The sequence below is a fragment of the Scardinius erythrophthalmus genome, assembly GCF_964197995.2.
Source record: "Scardinius erythrophthalmus genome assembly, chromosome: 6".
NCBI lineage: Eukaryota > Metazoa > Chordata > Actinopteri > Cypriniformes > Leuciscidae > Scardinius > Scardinius erythrophthalmus.
The window spans coordinates 45,978,256-45,998,106 of record NC_138226.1 but is presented as its reverse complement, the minus strand read 5'-3'; the positions used below and the strand labels follow the sequence as shown (position 1 = coordinate 45,998,106).

The 19,851-nt window shown below is 39.6% G+C and overlaps 1 protein-coding gene across 2 annotated transcripts in view; it reads left to right on the top strand.

Moving 5' to 3' along the window:
* The window catches only part of stac3 (SH3 and cysteine rich domain 3), a 30,028-nt gene extending 10,527 nt beyond the window's left edge, over positions 1-19,501 (top strand). For both annotated transcript variants that reach the window (XM_081368395.1, XM_081368396.1), the window contains 5 exons: positions 4,491-4,537; positions 6,070-6,161; positions 6,404-6,455; positions 18,700-18,837; positions 19,223-19,501. In XM_081368395.1, coding sequence (XP_081224521.1) covers positions 4,491-4,537; positions 6,070-6,161; positions 6,404-6,455; positions 18,700-18,837; positions 19,223-19,321 — 428 coding nt within the window. In that variant the 3' untranslated portion in view covers positions 19,322-19,501. The remainder of the gene's footprint in view (positions 1-4,490; positions 4,538-6,069; positions 6,162-6,403; positions 6,456-18,699; positions 18,838-19,222) is intronic.
* The last annotated feature ends 350 nt before the right edge of the window (positions 19,502-19,851 follow it).

The following is a 19,851-nucleotide window of genomic DNA, read 5'->3' as shown; positions in this document are numbered from 1 at the left end:
TATCCTCCGCTAATTTCTGTTAGATAGTCTAATTTATTCTTTATGCCTTTATCGACAAGTTTGGTGTCTTCCCCTGGCTTCATAAAGTTGCACTCCATGACTTTGGCTACGTTTCACGCTGCCAGTGAGGGGAAACACATTCGTATTGTATGGGAAACCCAAAACAAATTCGCAAGTGGAGTGACTGCTGAATCAATCTGATTGTCCAAAACCCAAGACCAGCCCCTACCCTATTACTAATTGGCTGAAGTAGGTTTACTGGTGTGGTTTAGTGAAAGCACCTCTCAGATCTTGGGAACAGCTTGGGAATTGTCAGATCACGCGAATGCAAACCTGGGGCACGTTCAAGTTCAAAACGGTGCGCAACGTTTGCTATGGTTTCCGGGTTGAACGTCATGTTTCCTGGAAACAGCGTGCACCGGTGTGCAACAGGGTTTGAGATAAGTTTTCTCTTGTTTGGTGGGTGTGTCAGAACTGCACTCCAATCAGCAGCAACATGTACATATAAAGCATGCGGTATTAAAGTGAACTTGCACAATGGGTTCAAGGAAAGTAATTTACAAATGTGTTCGATGCAGCTCGGTATACGCAACAACTGAGGATATTAGAAGACATGTTTGTCGAAAGTTTTATTGTAAAAATATAGGATATCAACATAATGATGTAGTTGTTTATATTTTTAGCTTCATTGCAAGTGTATGACATTTGGTATAGAAATAAACAATGGTAATTAAGTCCTTTTCCTAAAAATGAGAAAGAAAATACAGGGTATTAAAACAGTATGAACTACAAATAAAGTCAGTATGTGAGGCTAAATAGATGTTTTAGTCTGAATTAGGTAAGAAGTCTGCTTCCATTTCAGTTTCAGCAATCCCTTCACTCGATGGGGCTGTTCTCTTTTGTTCTGGGCGGCAAGTGCAGTAACTGTAACATCGGGCATATTTTGTAGTATTAAACACATTTATACCGACTTCATCAGGCTCCGAAAATTCTTCACAAAGAACACAAAGAATGGCCTTCTCAGCTGCCATAGTTGCAACTCTTGCGTCGTCAGAACAGTGTGTTCAACGCATCACCGTTTCTGTTTAAAAAACGTTGTGCAACGTTTTGTCGGGGGTGAACGCAGCCCTGATTATTATTTTTTTTTCCGCAGACACGTCTGTACGCCGGAAAGCTATCAGGCCTTGTGATTCGAAAAATGTTTTCGCATCAAGCTTGCAACAGTAATTTAGGGTAATAACTCATCCATTTAAATAACTGCTGAAACTGCAGTCTCTAGGTGGCAAATTAAATCAATTTTGTTTTGTGGCTTTTACATTGTAGAATTTATATGCGGGTATACTCTATATTAGAGGGCTGCATTGGGATTGAGTCCCGCCGGGTCCCGCGGGACCCAACGCAAATCTCGCAGGAGCGGGTGGTTTGAACTTTGCTGCGGGCGGGAATGGGCGGCTAAAAAAAACACTGCGGGATCGGGAGGTAGCCTAGGCTAGCGACATGATGGAGATGTCAATAATGACACTTTTCCACTACACAGTACCAGCTCGCCTCGGCTCGGCTCGACTTGCCTTTGTTTGGTTTTCCACTGTGTAAAAGTTGTAACTGTATCTGCTTCCAGGTACTTTTGTTCGTGCCACCTCCGGCGAGGTTCTAAGCGAGCTGAGGCGATACTAAAATGTGACGTGAAAACACGGCAGACTGCTGATTGTTCAGAGAGAATCGTCACTATTCACTGCGTCATCATTGCACGCGCCAGACGGAGTAGCCTATCCTGAATAAAAAACAGCAAAAACGAAAACAAAACCATCCAAAAACAGCATACACTCGATTTCCTCCATTGTCCTGTGTGTATGTGTCCAGAATACATGCCGGCCAGGGAAACGAAACAAACAACCCCATGAATCTCTTTAATAATAGCAATACAAATATGTGTTTTTTTCCTGCGGGACGGGAGAAGACACAAAATCAATGCATCTCTATTATTGTGTGGGAATAAATTCTCAGAGTTTTGCGGGTGCGGGCGGGAGTGGACATACATATTGTGGGAGCGGGCGGGAGTGTAACACATACGTTGCAGGAGCGGGCGGTAATGGTCAGAAATTCGGCAGGCGTGGGCTGGAGCGGGATGAAGAAAACAGTCCGGCGCAGGGCTCTACTCTATATATCTTTCTTGAAAATGGAATATTGTTTGCGAAGGGGAGTTTACTATTTTTTTTGTAGTTTTCTTTACACATTTCTCCAGCGACTTGTGAAAGTTCTCTCAAAACAAGTAATGCCTCCTCAGATTTTCCTAAACAGATTAATTTTCTAGATTAATAGACACAAATGTTCTTGTTCTTTCAAAACAGTCACAGCACTGGTCCTTGAGTACAAGGGCCCTGTCCCAAATGGCACCCCAAACACTCGCGGTCTTCCTACGAGTACCACTTTCGTGATGTAATGCCACTTCGACTGTCGGGAAGAAGCTCGGCAAAAGTGCGCATCAGGAGCGCATATTGACCGCAAAGGGGGGGCGATCTTCTGAAAACTAAAATGACAAATGGGACACTCTACGCTCTTGTGGACTTAACGGACACACACACGCGGCCGCCATCGTAAGTCCACTAGAACAAGACTAGAAGTGCATATGAAATGTGCCTTTTGGGAAAGGGCCATAGATAAAAGGCAACCAAGCTGAAACTGAAGTTTTCAGTATGTATTGTGGGAATATATGTGGTCTGTAAGTAAGTATAGTCTATAGGGTCCATGATGAGGTCAAAGGGTGTTAGTCCCTGGTCAAGAGAGCATTGCAGTCGGGCTAAAACTTAGGCCCTGTGCCAAATACCACACTTAATATGACGGTGGGAAAAATCTGTGGGAAAAAAGTGTTTTCTAAATACCATTCAGATCAAAAAGAAGGTCAAAAGCACTTTTTAGAGGCACGAAACGTCTTTTAGCGTTAGTACCTGGAGTAGAGGAATCCATTCAGCACATAGGTTTCCATGTGTGAGAATCCAATGTGACCAGGGCAGGAAAAAATCTCTTTTCAGTTGACTGAAGGTGCTCTCTCAGTGTTTCTTCATCCTCAAACGGTCCAAGTGTTGTTCTCTGATGCCCCTCTGGCCAGCTCATCTCCACCGCAAGCCTCTCTGCTATTTCCCTGAGATGATGGACTTTTGCACCGGGTAGTTATAGGAACTCAGTTATAGGAACTAGCTACCATTTCCAATCTTGCTAGTTGAGGAGAAATACATGTTTTGCTTGGTCCAAAGTTGTATTGGATTTTCTCCTCAGCGTAAAGGTTGAGAGGCTCGTCTATCACTGTTTTCCATGTTCGTAGAGTTAGTTTGTGGAGAAAATATATAGGCTATAATCTGTGTTTACACAGCTTTTTTTTTTTTTTTAAATACCGGGTGCTGGTGTTTCCGTGCGTTCGTCCAATCAGCAAACACTAATGTCACGGATAGTTTCTATAGTGTTGGTTTAGACCTGACTCTGATGTCGTAATATATATTATTTATATATATTGTGAACAGTATGTAAACATCTGTTATGTAAAATAACTTGTACTAAATAAAAAGCAACGGTTTCACTTTATTTTGATGGTCCCTTTAACACGTCAACGAACTCTCATTAGAGTATTAGTTGAATATTAGTAGACTGGTAGGGTTAGGGTTAGAATAAGTTGACATGTAGTTGCAAAGTTACTCATAGTCAATTGAATGTCTGTTGGAGGATCATCACAATTAATAGTTTGCAGGAATTAAAGGTGCTCTAAGCGATGTCACACGTTTTTTAGGCCAAAACATTTTTTGTCATATACAGCAAACATCTCCTCACCATCTGCTAGCTGCCTGTCCCCTGAACACAATGTAAAAAAACTCGGTCTCTGTAGACACCCCAGGCTCCACAAATGGCAAGAAAAACAAACTGGGCTAACCCGCACCATGAAACATAACAAACTGTTCCAGCTAATAACTGACAAGAAGGATTTGGGGTGTGGTTTGGGGGGTTAGTGCGCGGATGAGGAGGAGGGAGGGTCTAGCTAGCCTCCGTTTTGTTTGACAATACTTCAAACATCAACAAGAAGTGACGCCACCCAACATCACTTAGAGCACCTTTAAGCAGACAGACTTCTATTACTCTAATGAGAGTTAGTTGACATGTAGTTGCTTATAGTCAACAGAATGTTCAAAAGGGACCATCAAAATAAAATGTTACCAAAGCAACATGCAATTTTATATGATCCCTCTTTTCTGTTAATTATTAAAGGGATAGTTTACCAAAAAAATGCCAAGTCACCATTTACTCATCCTGATGTCGTTCTAAATTCATAAGACTTAACATGAGACACAATATGAGACTGGCCTGTTAATTCATGTTTTTTTTTTTTGTTTTTTTTGTGGGAAACAAAGGCCGTTTGAATCAATCTACAGTATAGTGGCTCTTTATATCCATTAACTCCAAAAAAAAGACATGTTGAATGGGCACACTTTATCCTTTATTGTTAGGAAAGCAAGATGGAGACAAGAAAGATAAAACAGCAGCAGATGACAAGGTAAAATACCGCTGTACTAATGTCCAAAAAAGTTGCAAGGACAGGAGCAAAGGTTGCATGGACTGGTTTGTCAACTTCATGCAGCATTTTCAGAGTTTCTAGTTCGAGCTTATGATTCCTTCATGAGTTCGGGTGTATATGTGTGTGCCCTTCAGATTGTCCTGTTATATGGTGTTTGTTGGGTAGTTTTAGTTGTCAATAGTGGTGCTTGTTAAAGCATGTATCACTAATACTATTGGTTATATGTTGGGTTAAAGATTTGAACACACCCCTAGAACTAAACTATAGTGCATAACTCACACTACTACATTTGTGCTATGGGCATGATTTGTTCCTCAAATTGTGTGGCTTGTTGAGGAGACGTGTGCTATTTCTTTTCTAAAAGACTAAAAATCCTATAAACCTGAGCCATATCTACAGACCAGAATTTCATAGAGACTTAAAGGGATAATTTACCCCAAAAATTATAATTCTGTCAACATCATGTTGTTCCAAACCCATTAGACTTTGGTTAATCTGCAAATTAAATTTTTTGTAATGAATCCTGAGAGGCTTTTGAAAATCTAGCTAAGCAAAACCTACCAGATCCAAAAAGTGTATAAAGGAATTGTAAAACAAATCCAAATGGATCAAGCAGTTTAATCTAAAAGAAGTCTTGTAAAGAGATATGATCGCTTTATATGATGAACAGGTTTTAATTTACATCTAAACAAAGAATGACACACATAGGACATCACATATGGTAATCACAGAAGATCGTTCCTCACTCAACAAACCTCTTTGTTCTTGTGCATAAGCTTCTATTGTTTACCAAATGTAATTTGTGTGTCAATCATTGAAATAAGGCAGACTGATAGAGAACATAGAAAATATCTCTCAAACCCTTTAGCGTCTCTAATAGATCATTTTGATTTCTAAAATCCTGTATTTTGCCATAAAACACTGGCATATTATTAGAAAACTTTCTCTGTTACATGGCCATCATGTCCTGGAGGAAACTGAGAAGCTTGGGACCAACACCACCTAGTGGTCAAAGACTTGATTACTCTGGCCTGTTTTCATGGTCTAAAGATGATCTGAGACAAATTATGCACATTTTCACTCGTCACCATGTCATAACCAGACTTCGATTGACCACAATGCAGAGAAATAATAACACAAGACTGTTGCATTTGGATGCTTCTAATGTTTCCTGCATAATTAATTAAAACAGCTAAATGCATATTTTGATAGGTCAGTTACGTTTGACAGCTTTGTGTATAAATAGTAGACGCTCATCTCAATACAGATGTAAAAAAAATACTTTACCGATTTCCTGAAACCTAATTTTTTAGTTCCATTGGGGGAAAAAATCCAATTAAATTATTTTAACTGCAAGAGAGTTTGTGGGACATGTGCTCTGGCATGTAGTGCACACTCTTTAACAGGATGCAACCGAATCTGAATCTGGTTCCTGATCTCACCCCCACTTCTCTGTCGCTGTCCATGAAAGAGGCAAATAAACCCTCTAACAGACTGTGTTTGATTCGCAGAACAAGAAGCAGCAGCAGACGTTTAGTCAGTCTCACTATTATATGGCTCTGTATCGCTTCAAAGCCATTGAGAAAGATGACCTAGACTTCCAGTGAGTCTATTCACATATTTATTAATATTTCAATTCAGTCATCGCATTCATGCATTGTCAAAACCATCATAAATGCTTCATTAATTGGTTTAATTTCTAAACCTGATCAGGTGTGTTGTTGTTGTTGTTGTGTGTGTGTGTGTGTGTGTGTGTGTGTGTGTGTGTGTGTGTGTGTGTGTGTGTGTGTGTGTGTGTGTGTGTGTGTGTGTGTGTGTGTGTGTGTGTGTGTGTGTGTGTTTCAGTCCAGGAGATCGCATCACAGTGCTGGATGACTCTAATGAGGAGTGGTGGAGGGTGAGTTCATTGTGGTGGATTGCTATCAGAAGTTAAGGTTAGTACAGGAGTACATGAGTGAGTCAGGAGTTCAGTTTTTCAGCCAGGGCTGGGCAACTTTGGTCCTCGAGATTCACTTTCCTGCAGAGTTCAACTCCAACCATGATCCCAATCTTCTAGTAGTCCTGAAGTCCTTGATTCTTTGTCTCACCCAAATATGATTTAATGAATAAAACCATGTTACGCAGTTTACAAGAGAACGGGAACGAATAAAGGAAACCCCGGTCTTTTCACGCACATGGAGTGCACATTATTATTATTTTTTGTATTAAGCAAACAAAGCAAGATACAGATAAGTACGAACACGCAAAAAAAAAAAAAAAAAGTTGAAAATGCAAGTCTCAGACAAATAAGCTAGTTTACGAAAAACAAGAAAAGATGCATAATACGAGAGGAGACAAATGAACAAACAAAGAAACAAACATAAAAACAGCATAAAAGCAATATAGATGAACATGCACATATATTAGTGCTGGGACTATCTACCGATTTGATACTATCTCGATACTTGGGTGCCAATACGATATGTATTGCGATTGTTTTAAGAATTGCGATTCTACAAGTATTGCAATTCGATATTGCAATATATTGCAATTTTTAATTGTTTAATGTTTAAAATTAATAGGACTCTTATGATAACATGACACGCAAGTACTCCAGTGCCAGTACCTGGTTGACCTCTCAGGTGTCTGTATTGCACCCGTGGACACCTATCAAACAAGAAGATGACGCAGCGCTCCCCCAGAGTGAAACACTCTGTCCACACCTGAAAAAAGTAAGCTCGCCAGTATGGAGTTCTTCGGCTTCAAAGAAAACAGCGCCTTAAAGGGGGTCGCACACCGGACGAGAAGCGCTTATCTCGATACCTCAAGTTGTCCTACACGCGACGCGGCGCTGCAGAATGTGTAGCCATCAACATTTTTACCCATCTCCGTGTCCATCACCCTGCGGATTACGCCAATTTACAGAGAGTAAATTGCTATTATTATGACCGCCGCTAGCGTAGCTAGCGAAAGCGGTCATATAGGGATTGTCAAAGTTTTTTTTTTTTTTTTTTTTTGTCACCTTACTGAATTTTTCGTCAACGATACCAGGGACACCGAAGCACCGGGGAACATGAAATTTGATGGGCATGTAGCCCCACTAGACTTCTAAGGAAAAATTTCGTTTGGTCCCCGGGGGCCACTCCCCCCCCGCGCTGGGCCCCCCCAAACCCCCAAAAATGCAGTTTTTCTTAAGAAGTCTAGTGGGGCTACATGCCCATCAAATTTCATGTTCCCCGATGCTTCGGTGTCCCTGGTATCGTTGACGTAAAATTTACGGGGGCCCCAGCGCAGGGGGGGGGGGGGGGAAGTGGCCCCCGGGGACCAAATGAAATATTTCCGTAAAAGTCTAGTAGACCAACATACCATAAAAATTTCTTCATCCTCGGTGCCACGGTTCAGGTAGTTATTTAGGAAAAACTGCATTTTTTGGGGTTTGGGGGGGCCCAGCGCGGGGGGGGAGTGGCCCCCGGGGACCAAACGAAATTTTTCCTTAGAAGTCTAGTGGGGCTACATGCCCACCAAATTTCATGTTCCCCGGTGTTTCGGAGGAAATTTCATGTTCCTCAGGTAATAACTACCTGAACCGTGGCACCGAGGATGAAGAAATTTTTATGGTATGTTTGTCTACTAGACTTTTACGGAAAAATTTCGTTTGGTCCCCGGGGGCCACTCCCCCCCGCGCTGGGGCCCCCTTAACCCAAAAAAAATGCAGTTTTTCCTAAATAACTACCTGAACCGTGGCACCGAGGATGAAGAAATTTTTATGGTATGTTTGTCTACTAGACTTCTACGGAAAAATTTCGTTTGGTCCCCGGGGGCCACTCCCCCCCCGCGCTGGCCCCCCCCCAAAACCAAAAAAATGCAGTTTTTCCTAAATAACTACCTGAACCGTGGCACCGAGGATGAAGAAATTTTTATGGTATGTTGGTCTACTAGACTTTTATGGAAAAATTTCGTTTGGTCCCCGGGGGCCACTCCCCCCCCCCCCACCTGCGCTGGGGCCCCCGTAAATTTTTCGTCAACGATACCAGGGACACCGAAACACTGGGGAACATGAAATTTGGTGGGCATGTAGCCCCACTAGACTTCTACGGAAAAATTTCGTTTGGTCCCCGGGGGCCACTCAGTTTTGTAGAATTTCATCCATGGGGGGGTATAAAATAAATTCATTTATACACTCATCGGCCTGTAGATGGTGCTGTTGAGCGAAGGGTTGCTGGTTTAGGATGATACTGTCACACACACACATGCAGGAATACAAACAAACGCAAGCATGCACACACACTGACATCCACACGCACAGACACACACCCATACACACACATACAAATCTACATGCACAGACACACACACACAAACACACACGCGCACACATGTACGCACACATACATACACGCACAGACACACACACACACACACACAGACACACACACACACACACACACACACACACACACACACACACAGACAGACATGCACATACTATTACTTTTTTTAGGTATATACATAAACACGCAATACAGCCAAATTACTCCACGTCATTTATTTTTGTGGAAAGCCAGTGCAGGCCTGAGCGGCGGTCATATTTTGTACCGCGATGCGGTACATCTAGTTTTACTAGTCATGGAATGGTAAACGTGACATTAACCTGTTAACAGGGTTTCTGTGTTCATATATTTAATTAAGGGTGATTATTAAGAACCCCATTTTCTTTACTCATCTTATTTTTTATATTTGTATTTGTGCTTGATTTTTTTTGTTCAAATCTGCATGACTTTATTGGCGCCGGCATAACAATAGGTTTAAGAGCTTTTCAGTTCTTCAGGAAACCTTCAGACAGTGTTTCGCTTCAGTTTCAAACCAGATAAACTTCACATGCTTGTCTTCCTTCACAAAAATTTGCCATAGATTGAGTACACAAGAAGTAAAAATGCATTATCAGTATCCCTATGTTTGTTGGGTAAAAAAGAAAAACTATATAAAACAAAGTAAAAATTAACTTGACTGATAACTTGACTGCTGACCCAGTTCTACTCAGTCATCACAGAATTTCTATAGGTATCGCGATATATCGATATCGTGAATTCTTTTGTCCACAATAACTGTGGTGTGAAAAATCTAACATCATGGCAGCCCTAGTTCATAATATGTAAATTTTTATTCTGAAACAACCTTACTGTCCTTATTTATTTGTTTCATTAAATGTGTTTTGTAGAAAATTAATAAAGCTCTTTCTGATTCTGATGAATTTGTCATAGACAATAGAGATGGAGGTTGGCCTTTTTGGTGCATGCTACACATGCTAGCAGTGAATAGCTACATGCTAATAGCAATTAGCTTAGGGTTAAAACATGATAAAAACAAGTAAAAATGTGCTAGCAACATGGTAGTCATGTTTGCATCATGCTAACAACATGATAATCATGTTGGCATCAGTCTAGAAACATGTAATCGTGTTGTCATGATGGTATGTTATGATTAGTCATACCAGAGGCATTTCACCTATTGTGATACCTCACTCAGGTTATCAGATAACCCTAACCCTAACCCTAACCTAAAGCTTTTGAAACCTTTTAAAATCATCATGAAATCAAAATTGACTATTGTTGTTGAAACACTGCAGTATTTTTTTTTTAATAAAGGATTTATCCGTGAACATGATTTTCCAAAAATTAATGTTCCCATGTAATCTTCAATCAAATTAACTTTCCCTCCCCCTTGGAATGACTTCTCTTCTCTAATTAAGTGTTTACTGGCGCAAGGGCGGGGCAAACTGTCACTCACATGAGATCATCGCAGCAGCAAACCACAATGATCTAATGATCCAATTAATTCCCGATAGACAGAATCAAGTTCTTTCCTACTTTTTTTTTTTTTGTCAAGAAGCCATTCCACTTGTACATACATCACAGTTGGGAAGAACAGACTAACACAACTTCCATTCCATGCCGATATTAACGACTCTGTGCTAACTTGCCCATTACCAGTTACTAAAGTAGTTACCTACTTTTTTTGATACCGCCTAGGGGTGCGTTTCCATCGTTAGCAACTATGGTTAAAACATTTACGCTAGATTGTGTTGGTAATGATGGAACTTGCAACCATGGTTGGCTTTGGGAAATGCATCCCAGGTTAGAATATGATTTCAGTGGAAATCAGAATGTATATCTTCCTAAAGTGTTTGCACATTAAGCTGAGAAAGGAGAAATTATTTTAATGGAGAAACACTAACACACTTTACCTTTAAAGCCTATGTCTTCAACCCTGCTCCTGGTGACCACTATCCTGGGGTGTGTTTCCTGTACAATGACGTAGTCCGCTGCTTAACTACCATAGTACGATGCAATATTGAAGAAATCAACTAGCTAGTCTCCCGAAACTGTATAATGTCACAAATTTGACGTTCAACCACATTGGTAATGATGTCACGCAGGTTGTGGAATAATAACTTCTATGAGATCGAATTAATGCTAGATATTTTGCTATAAATCATGGACATGGCATCTGAGGACAATTTCTCATTTTTATCTGTTATTTTGCTTTATTTCCAGATTCAATCATAGGCTTGTCCTTACGTACTTGAGCACGTGCACACATGCGCTCTCATCAAAAACAGTGCTTTAAATATTTTTACAAAATAAAAACGCAAATTATATATGCATTCAAAATAAAAGATATAGATTGCACTGAATGTCAGCTTGCTTATTTTGCTCAAGATAATGATTTAAGTCCACGTCATACAAACAAGAACCTATGCTTCTAACCACAGGTCGAGAGCATTCATTCCAACCACACAACTTTGCAATGCTGAAGTTTGCAATGCAAAAGGTTTCGGTAAACTCAGACTTGTTGAATTATGCTGATAACGGTGGAACTTGCGACCATAGTATCTGCGTGAAGTTGGCCCCCCACCCAACGCAAAACGTCGTCAAACTATGCTCAATCGTTTGTGCTCCGTTTGTGCTGGTTTGTGCTGTAAAAAATTTTGTTTGTGCTGTTTCGGTTTTTTAGATATTAAAAGAATATTTTTAGGTCATTCTGAGGTCATTCAGCCCCCCATATGTTTCAAATTCACCCAAAATAGTCTCGTTCGTTTGTGCTGGTTTGTGCCGGTAAAATTTTCGTTTGTGCTGCTTCGGGTTTTAAAATATTATACATTCAATTATTTTTGATGACGTCACCAGCCCCCCCTCATGCTTCAAATTCACCCAAATAGTCTCGCTCGTTTGTGCTTCGTTTGTGCTGGTTTGTGCTGTAAAAAGTTTCGTTTGTGCTGCTTCGGTTTTTTGAGCCCGATCTCACGGGAAAACTTACAAATTCTACGAGGTGGCTTATTCGTACGAATTCATACGACCTGGCTCGTACGAATTAGTACGATTTTTGCAAAATCGTACATATTTTACGAATTGGCCAATTCGTGTGAATTCATACGAATGACCTACCCCTGACCCCGCCCCTAAACCTACCCATCACGTGGGTTTAGACAAATCGTACAAATTCGTACGAGCTAGGTCGTACGAATTAGTACGAATTAGCCAACTTTTTATCATTCGTACGAATTCGTACGAATTGGTCGTGAGATAGCGTTGGTTTTTTAGATATTAACCCTCTGGGGTCTGAGCTGTTTTTGGGGCCCTTGAGATGTTCTGACATGCCCTGACATTTGTGCTTTTTTCAGTTGCTTATAAACATATTAATGGCAAAGGTGTAAATTCACTCTATAAAGCACAAACAGGGCTACCATAATATGTGAGCCACGTGTATGTACATGTTTTCATTTTTGAGAGAATAATGTTTATGCATGGTTATTGAAAAAACTAAAAACTAAAATTTCTGAAATAAGGCCACAAAACACATAGTAAATATGTGTCAATAAGACTTTTGAATAATGGATGTCCTCGCCTAGTGTTTTTTCTTAAAAATTATGTGAAAATAGTCTTGCTTTATCGTTCACATAAAACCATACATTGATTTAAATTTATGTAAAACAGGTTTTGCTTGGAAAGCCAATATGCGAGGAGGCGTGAACGAGGAGTGGTTTACAACAATGTCCCACCCACTCTGCATAATGACTCTGCATAATTAGCCATTCATTCAGGTGTGACACTGACTGAGCCACAATGCAAAAACAAAAGATATATTTAGAAGAAGACTTATATTGACCATTTAAGATTTTGCTTACATCTATCTTGTAAATATGTTTTGCCATTTTATTAAAAAGGTTACAATTACAACAATATTACAATTTCAACAATATTTCAAGTGTACTCTTTCTTTGTAAAAAAAAATGATTATAGGCCTACATTTTATCTATGTATTCATTACTTTCATATTTCGCCTGACTGTAACGTTGTTTTCATGAAATATTAGGGCATATTGTTAATTTGCAGTTTAATACGTTGCTTATACAAATAGCCTACATTTTATTTAAACATATTTCAGTCGATTTTTACTCATCTCAGTATAGCAATACAGCTTGCTGAAACATCATCATTCATTCACACACGCGATTTAAATTTAAACTGTCTTTGCCAGCTGTGGTAAACAGCGCGCATCTCTGCCGTTCATTCATTCATAAACAGAAACCCATGTGAAGAAATTCACGTGAGAAGGAAAAAAAAACTTACTAGTATTCCTCAGCTCGCTCCTCGATATACCCGCACTTCTGGGGGACATTTTCCATTATTATTCCTCACAGCTGCAAGACGGTGTAAACAAGTAATGATCTGAATAAACTTGTGTTTTCTCGCGCTGATATGGGGGCGTTCACAGGTTTGCGCGGATTGCCTCAGCCATTTGCGTTTGAATAGCGCACGCTCTCCGTGGGCGGAGTCACATTACATCTGAATCAGATGTAATTAGCTCGACTGGAATCGCTCTCTTTTAATACAGATTTCACAAGATGAGAATATTTGTTTTTTATATAAATTACTTCATTAAAAAGAAGAGAATTCAAGCTTCATGCCTGTGTGACTGTATGCCTGTTTGACTGAGTATTCGCTGAGTTATTGTTCATTTTCGGACGCGTTTCAGAATGGACTACACTGACAGAGAGAAGGCAGAACTCGCTTTGTGTTTATTTTTCTTTATTTGGCAAAAAGCACAGCACTTTGTTTTTATTGTGAGTATACACAAAAATAATACACATTTAACAGAATCGATTGATGTATGAAACTTGTTTTGTAAAATCAAAGTCAAAAGAGTATTTCGGGTCTCAATTCAAATCATAAGGAAAAAAGCGAGCAGATCACGCCGGCGTGATCTCCGACCTCTGAGGGTTAAAATGATATTTTTAGGTCATTCTGAGGTCACTCAACCCCCATATGTTCCAAATTCACCAGAGATGTATAAAGTACTAGAGACCCAGACTTGAGTAAAAGTACAAGTGCTCTATCAAAAAAGTGACTTGAGTAGAAGTTGAAGTGCTCTTTAAGCAAAATACTTAAGTAGAAGTACTAAAGTATTCAACATTTTTTGTACTTAAGTATTGCAAGTAGTTGATTTAAAAATTTACTACTCAAGTACTGAAAGTAAAAGTACAAGTATTGTGTTATGAAGTTATTAAAGAAAAGAGTCAAAAGTTTGAACATCATATTGTTTATATTATTTCAAATGTTTAGGACACACAATTTGGCTGAAGCAGCAGTACAAGGACATGAATGTTCAAGAACACCTTAACACACTGAGCTTAACTCTTTGTAAACAAAAACAGATCAAATATGTCCCTTCCCCCTCTAAAGCATCCCTCTCTTCTCTTCCCTGCTTGTGCCCTTTTTCTCTACAGCTTATTGTGTATTTACCACCATGTAACAGCGATCTCTGGAAGCTTTGTTTATGTCAGGGAGTTCCTGGAATGGCTCTTCTTCATGTGTTCCATATATGGTCTAATGTGCATAGGGCGCCCTCAGGCTGCCGGTATGGACTGAAAACACAGTAGGCTACATCAGAGTATCCAGCGCTCATAATGATTACATCGGCCCATTTTGGTTATAATAATTTAAATAAATATTATTCCTCTCTATAGAAATGTAACGTAAACCTATGAAATCTATCAATCTATCAAAATCTGCACATTTTTGAGCTAAAGCCCTGAGGGACGTTGTTTGGTCAAGCGCTTTCATGACGACCGCACATGAGTTTTTTTTTTTTTTCCTGAATGGGTGCGGCTGACGCTCATAATTCATATTAAAGGTATCGACTATTTTTTCCTGATATATAACTGACATAAATTAAGACAACTGTCCCTATACATTTCTCAGAATAAAATAGTGCTCAAATACTGAAACTTGAGTCTTATATCATTTTAATGATGTATAGTTTGTCAAGGTAATAACATTGCATACAATAGAAGCCTAACTTTAAACTATTTAAACAAGGAACGATTCAGTGCATCGGCGTCCTCATGACAGCTAACAGTTACGCACTTCAATCTATTTGAAATGTCTTTCCCTCCGACAAATGAAAACATGGACTAGTAGGGCCAGGAGTGGTCTCCTTTCTCACCCTCACCGCCACGATCACTCGAAGTTCTGGCTCTTTCATCTCGAAACAAATGAACAAAGCTCAAGTGTTCTCACTGGAGGCAGGCAGCAGAGCGAAAGGCAGAACGGGAGCGCACACGCGGTCTTCTTGATCGTTTGATTCGCTGGGCTTGCTTCATCAAACCTGGTGACAGAGCCATCTACCGCTCTGGCAGTGATAATGTAGGTTTGGAATGATTCGTAACATTTTTATAATTGTAACGTGTAACGATGCAGCACATAAAAAAAGTATCGGAGTAAAAGTATTACACTCGCCGAAAATATGTACTTAATTAAAAGTGGAAGTAGGAGAAAAAAATAATACTCTAGAAAAGTACAGATACAGCCTTTTAGTACTTAAGTACAGTAGTGAAGTAGTTCTACTTCGTTACTATACATCTCTGAAATTCACCCAAACTAGTCTCATTCGTTTGTGCTTCGTTTGTGCTGGTTTGTGCCGGTAAAATTTTCGTTTGTGCTGCGTTGGGTTTTAAAATATCAGAAATTGAATTATAGACGATGACGTCACCAGCCCCCCCACATGCTCCAAATTCACCCAAAATAGTCTCGTTCGTTTGTGCTTCGTTTGTGCTGTTTTGTGCCGATACAATTTTCGTTTGTGCTGCATCGTCCTTTAAAAAATATATATAATATAATATAATATAATATAATATACATATTTTTTTTTTATAGTAGCTAGTTGAAGTAACAAGGTAAGACCGAAACGGATTAAAGGGGAAAAAATATCAAAAATTACATTTTCCACAAAAAATATTAAACATAAAAAAAACAAAAACAAACAAAAAAAAAACATACGCAATATGTAAAAAATATAATACAAAATAGCCTACAATACAAAATAAGAGCCTTTCTTAAATGAGCAGTGAGCACCAATAATAATTGAGCACAACATCAACATCTTATGATTTCTAAAGAATAATGTGACGTTGAAAACTGGAGTAATGATACAGAAATTCAGCTTTGACATTACAGGAATAAATTACATTTGAATTATATTAAATTTGAATTATATTAACATTAAAATATTAATTATATGAAAATATATAATCTATTTATAGGCTAATCATTTTTCACAATATCAGCAGCACTTCCAAACTGTAATACATTATAGATTACTTTGTTACTTTTATTTAAAGGAAATTATTTAGAGTAGCCTACCTTACAATAAAGGCCGTCTCAGAATTGTAATGCATTAGCTACTCCAGTTACTTTCACCAAAATAACTACAGAAGTAGAACTTAACATTTCTAAAACAAACGACTAGGGCTGTGTAACAATATGCAATATGAAACCAAAATCCCGACGCTCCATCCACGGACCTGTGTTGCGGTGTGAGAAGGCAGAATCGCGACACACCCCTTCCAACTCCTGAGTCCAGATCCAATGCTACCACATCTTCATATAACTATTATTTGAAGTTAACATTATAAAATACATAGACTTACACTACAAAAACAGTTGAGGATAAATTCTTTAAAATTGGTCAATTCCAGTGTTATGGACGTGACATTTGCAAGTCAAAACTTGAAGTATAAATTATCAGAAAATGCACTTAATATCAATATATTGAAACTGTCTGTTATATATCCATAGGCTTCTCCCTTAATAAAGGAGTCCAGACATTAAAAAAATATCAGTCTACTCATGCGTTTTATATTTAATATGAGGGAAATAGCATGTGCGTTACATTTTTTTTTTAGTAATTCTGCGCAAACCAAAAGTAGCCTAATACTAGCCTACCCACCGGATGAAGAAGCGTTGTCTCTCCGCAGAACATAAATTATTCATTTTATTTAATTTTTCGTGTTTGCATTTATGAGGAAAAAACAATGTAACGGACGGAGAACTGCGTTACGGACTGACCACTCTGAAAACGACACTAAAAGACTGCTTTAAAACTTTCGCAGAGACCTCAAACAGAAAGCACAAAGCCTTTCTTTAAGGTGAAATTCGTTTTGTATTAATTTAATCTTAATTTTAATCATTGTTTCATCTACCAAATGCCAGGATTTAATAGGCAAAATAAAATGTTAATAGGCCTATATCAGACAACAGATAATCAGGACATAGAGGCGCCGGCGCCTGAACTGCAGTTGGTCTCATAAATGAACCGAAACTCAGCGCCTAGACCTACTTGCATCACAGACATGTCTACTTTTAAACAGAACAATTCAAAACGAAAGAAAACAGACTGCTCTCTGCTTATGTATGAAATGTGCATTTCTCTGTGGTGCGTTCATGAAGATGCAGGCTGGTTGAAGTCATTTAATGGGCTGGTGAAGTCACCGTCTATAATTGGCTTTCATTCACTGTCTAATATTTTAAAGGCCGATGCAGCACAAACGAAAATTGTATCGGCACAAAACAGCACAAACGAAGCACAAAGGAACGAGACTATTTTGGGTGAATTTGGAGCATGTGGGGGGGCTGGTGACGTCATCGTCTATAATTCAATTTCTGATATTTTAAAACCCAACGCAGCACAAACGAAAATTTTACCGGCACAAACCAGCACAAACGAAGCACAAACGAATGAGACTAGTTTGGGTGAATTTGGAACATATGGGGGGCTGAATGACCTCAGAATGACCTAAAAATATTCTTTTAATATCTAAAAAACCGAAACAGCACAAACGAATTTTTTTACAGCACAAACCAGCACAAACGGAGCACAAACGATTGAGCATAGTTTGACGACGTTTTGCGTTGGGTGGGGGGCCAACTTCACGCAGGTGACCATAGTTGGCTAATGATGCTTTCGGGAAACTCACTCCTGCAAAGTTTGTTTTCAACCTGCTTCAGCTCACCTGCCTGTGATTTTTCAGGTGATCCTGAAGAGCTTGATTAGCTGATTCAGGTGTGTTTGATTAGGGTTGGAACTAAACTCTGCAGTACATTTGGGTCTCTATTACCCCTTTTCCACCAGCAAGAACCGGGTGCTAGTTCAGAGCCAGTGCTATTGCCAGTTCAGAGTTGGTTCGACTGACAAGCTTTCTAAGAACCGGTTTGCCTTTCCACAGGCCAGAAAGCCACTACAGAGCCAGATCTTACGTCACTGTATACATCTCATGTTGCCCAGCAACGCTAGCATGGCAGCGCCAAACACAGACACATCAGGCTTGTTCGGGATGGTTCCTATTCTTGCAGGCATCAAAGCACTGCGAAAGCGATCCAAAAACACAAGGAGTCGTATACTCTCCAAACACTACCGCAGCTCCGATTGGTCCGCGCCGCTCCGATGCATCTCGAACAAGCCTTCCATCAACAATGATGGTCGTTGTGTTCCTATTGATGCTCATGGCTTTGCGAACCTACATCGGCATCCAAACACGGCGAATCCAACGCGTTCGTGCAGCTCGAACCCTTGCATAGACGGAGATTACAATCGAGCTGCTATTAGCTTGATTAGCTGCTATTTAAAAAAATTCTTTTCGTCTTGTTGGTCACCCCGCTTTGGGTGTTGAAAAACAAAGAACCAATTTTGAAACTAGACTCTGGCTCCGAACCAGCACCAGCACTGCCTTGGTGGAAAGGGGTATGTGAGCAGGGCTTCAGACCTAGGCTTTAAAGTAAACACTAGCCCACTAGTTTAAAACTGTGTCTATGTGTGTCTCAAAGGGTAAGATTGGTGAGAAGACAGGCTACTTGCCCATGAACTACATCATCAGGGTGCGAGCAGGCGAGAGGGTATATAAAGTGAAACGCTCCTTCGTGGGAAACAGAGAGATGGGCCAGATTACCCTGAAGAAAGATCAGGTCAGTGTGTGTCTGTGTGGTGAGGACTGAAGAGGGATGAGTGATTTCCATGTGGGTTCACTATTATTTATAAAGTGTTGGGGAGAGTTAGCGCACCCAGCTGCTTTCTGTTAAGGTCTTACTGCTAACAGCTTCTCAAATTATATAGCGAGATACCTGAGAAATGGCAAATGTGTTTTTATGCGCTCCTCTCCCCTCCCCTGAATAACTCAACTGGAATACCTCTGTATGTCCCGTATGATAATCTAAAAATCTGGTCTGCCTATATAATTTTTGTACTTAAGCATAAAGGAGCCGAATCAAAATGTATTTAAGAGGCAGTTTATTGACTGATCACTGATTGATTTTTCAGATTTATAATTCCTGTTAATGTTCTGCTTTGTAGATTGTGGTGAAGAAAGGAGAAGAGGTGAATGGATATCTGAAAGTAAGCACTGGCCGTAAACTGGGCTTCTTCCCTGCTGACCTTCTACTGGAGCTCTGAATGATGGAGATTCATTAATGAAGAAAATATATGAAGCTCAAGAATGGACAGAGAAATAAATGAGACAGAAGGAGAGAAATGGCAAAATCTGACCTCACTGGCTTGTACACAGGGTCTACATTTAACTTTTACCAAGCACTGTATATGAATAAAAATCTTTGCTGAGAAAATCAAAACAAAGTTTCTCATTAGTTGGCCAGTAAGGAACTGGAAAAATAAGTTTGTATTGTCTAAAACTCTTTGTGGTGACATTTACTCACATTAAAAACAGGTGTAACACATAACCAAATCAAAGAGAAACCATAGCAACAAACTGAAAACTGGGTCAAAGAACTAAAACACATAGTAATCCCAGACAATCCCATATTTGTAGGAACACCAGTTCCCTTTCGTTGTCACTCCGAGTTACGTCGGATGACGACGAATGGGGTTTCGCTTAGAAATCCTATCATCTTCGAGTATTAAAACACGAGCCAATGGCAAAGAAATGCCATGGGTCTGCGGAATTTGCATAGCGTAACTCCGCCCCA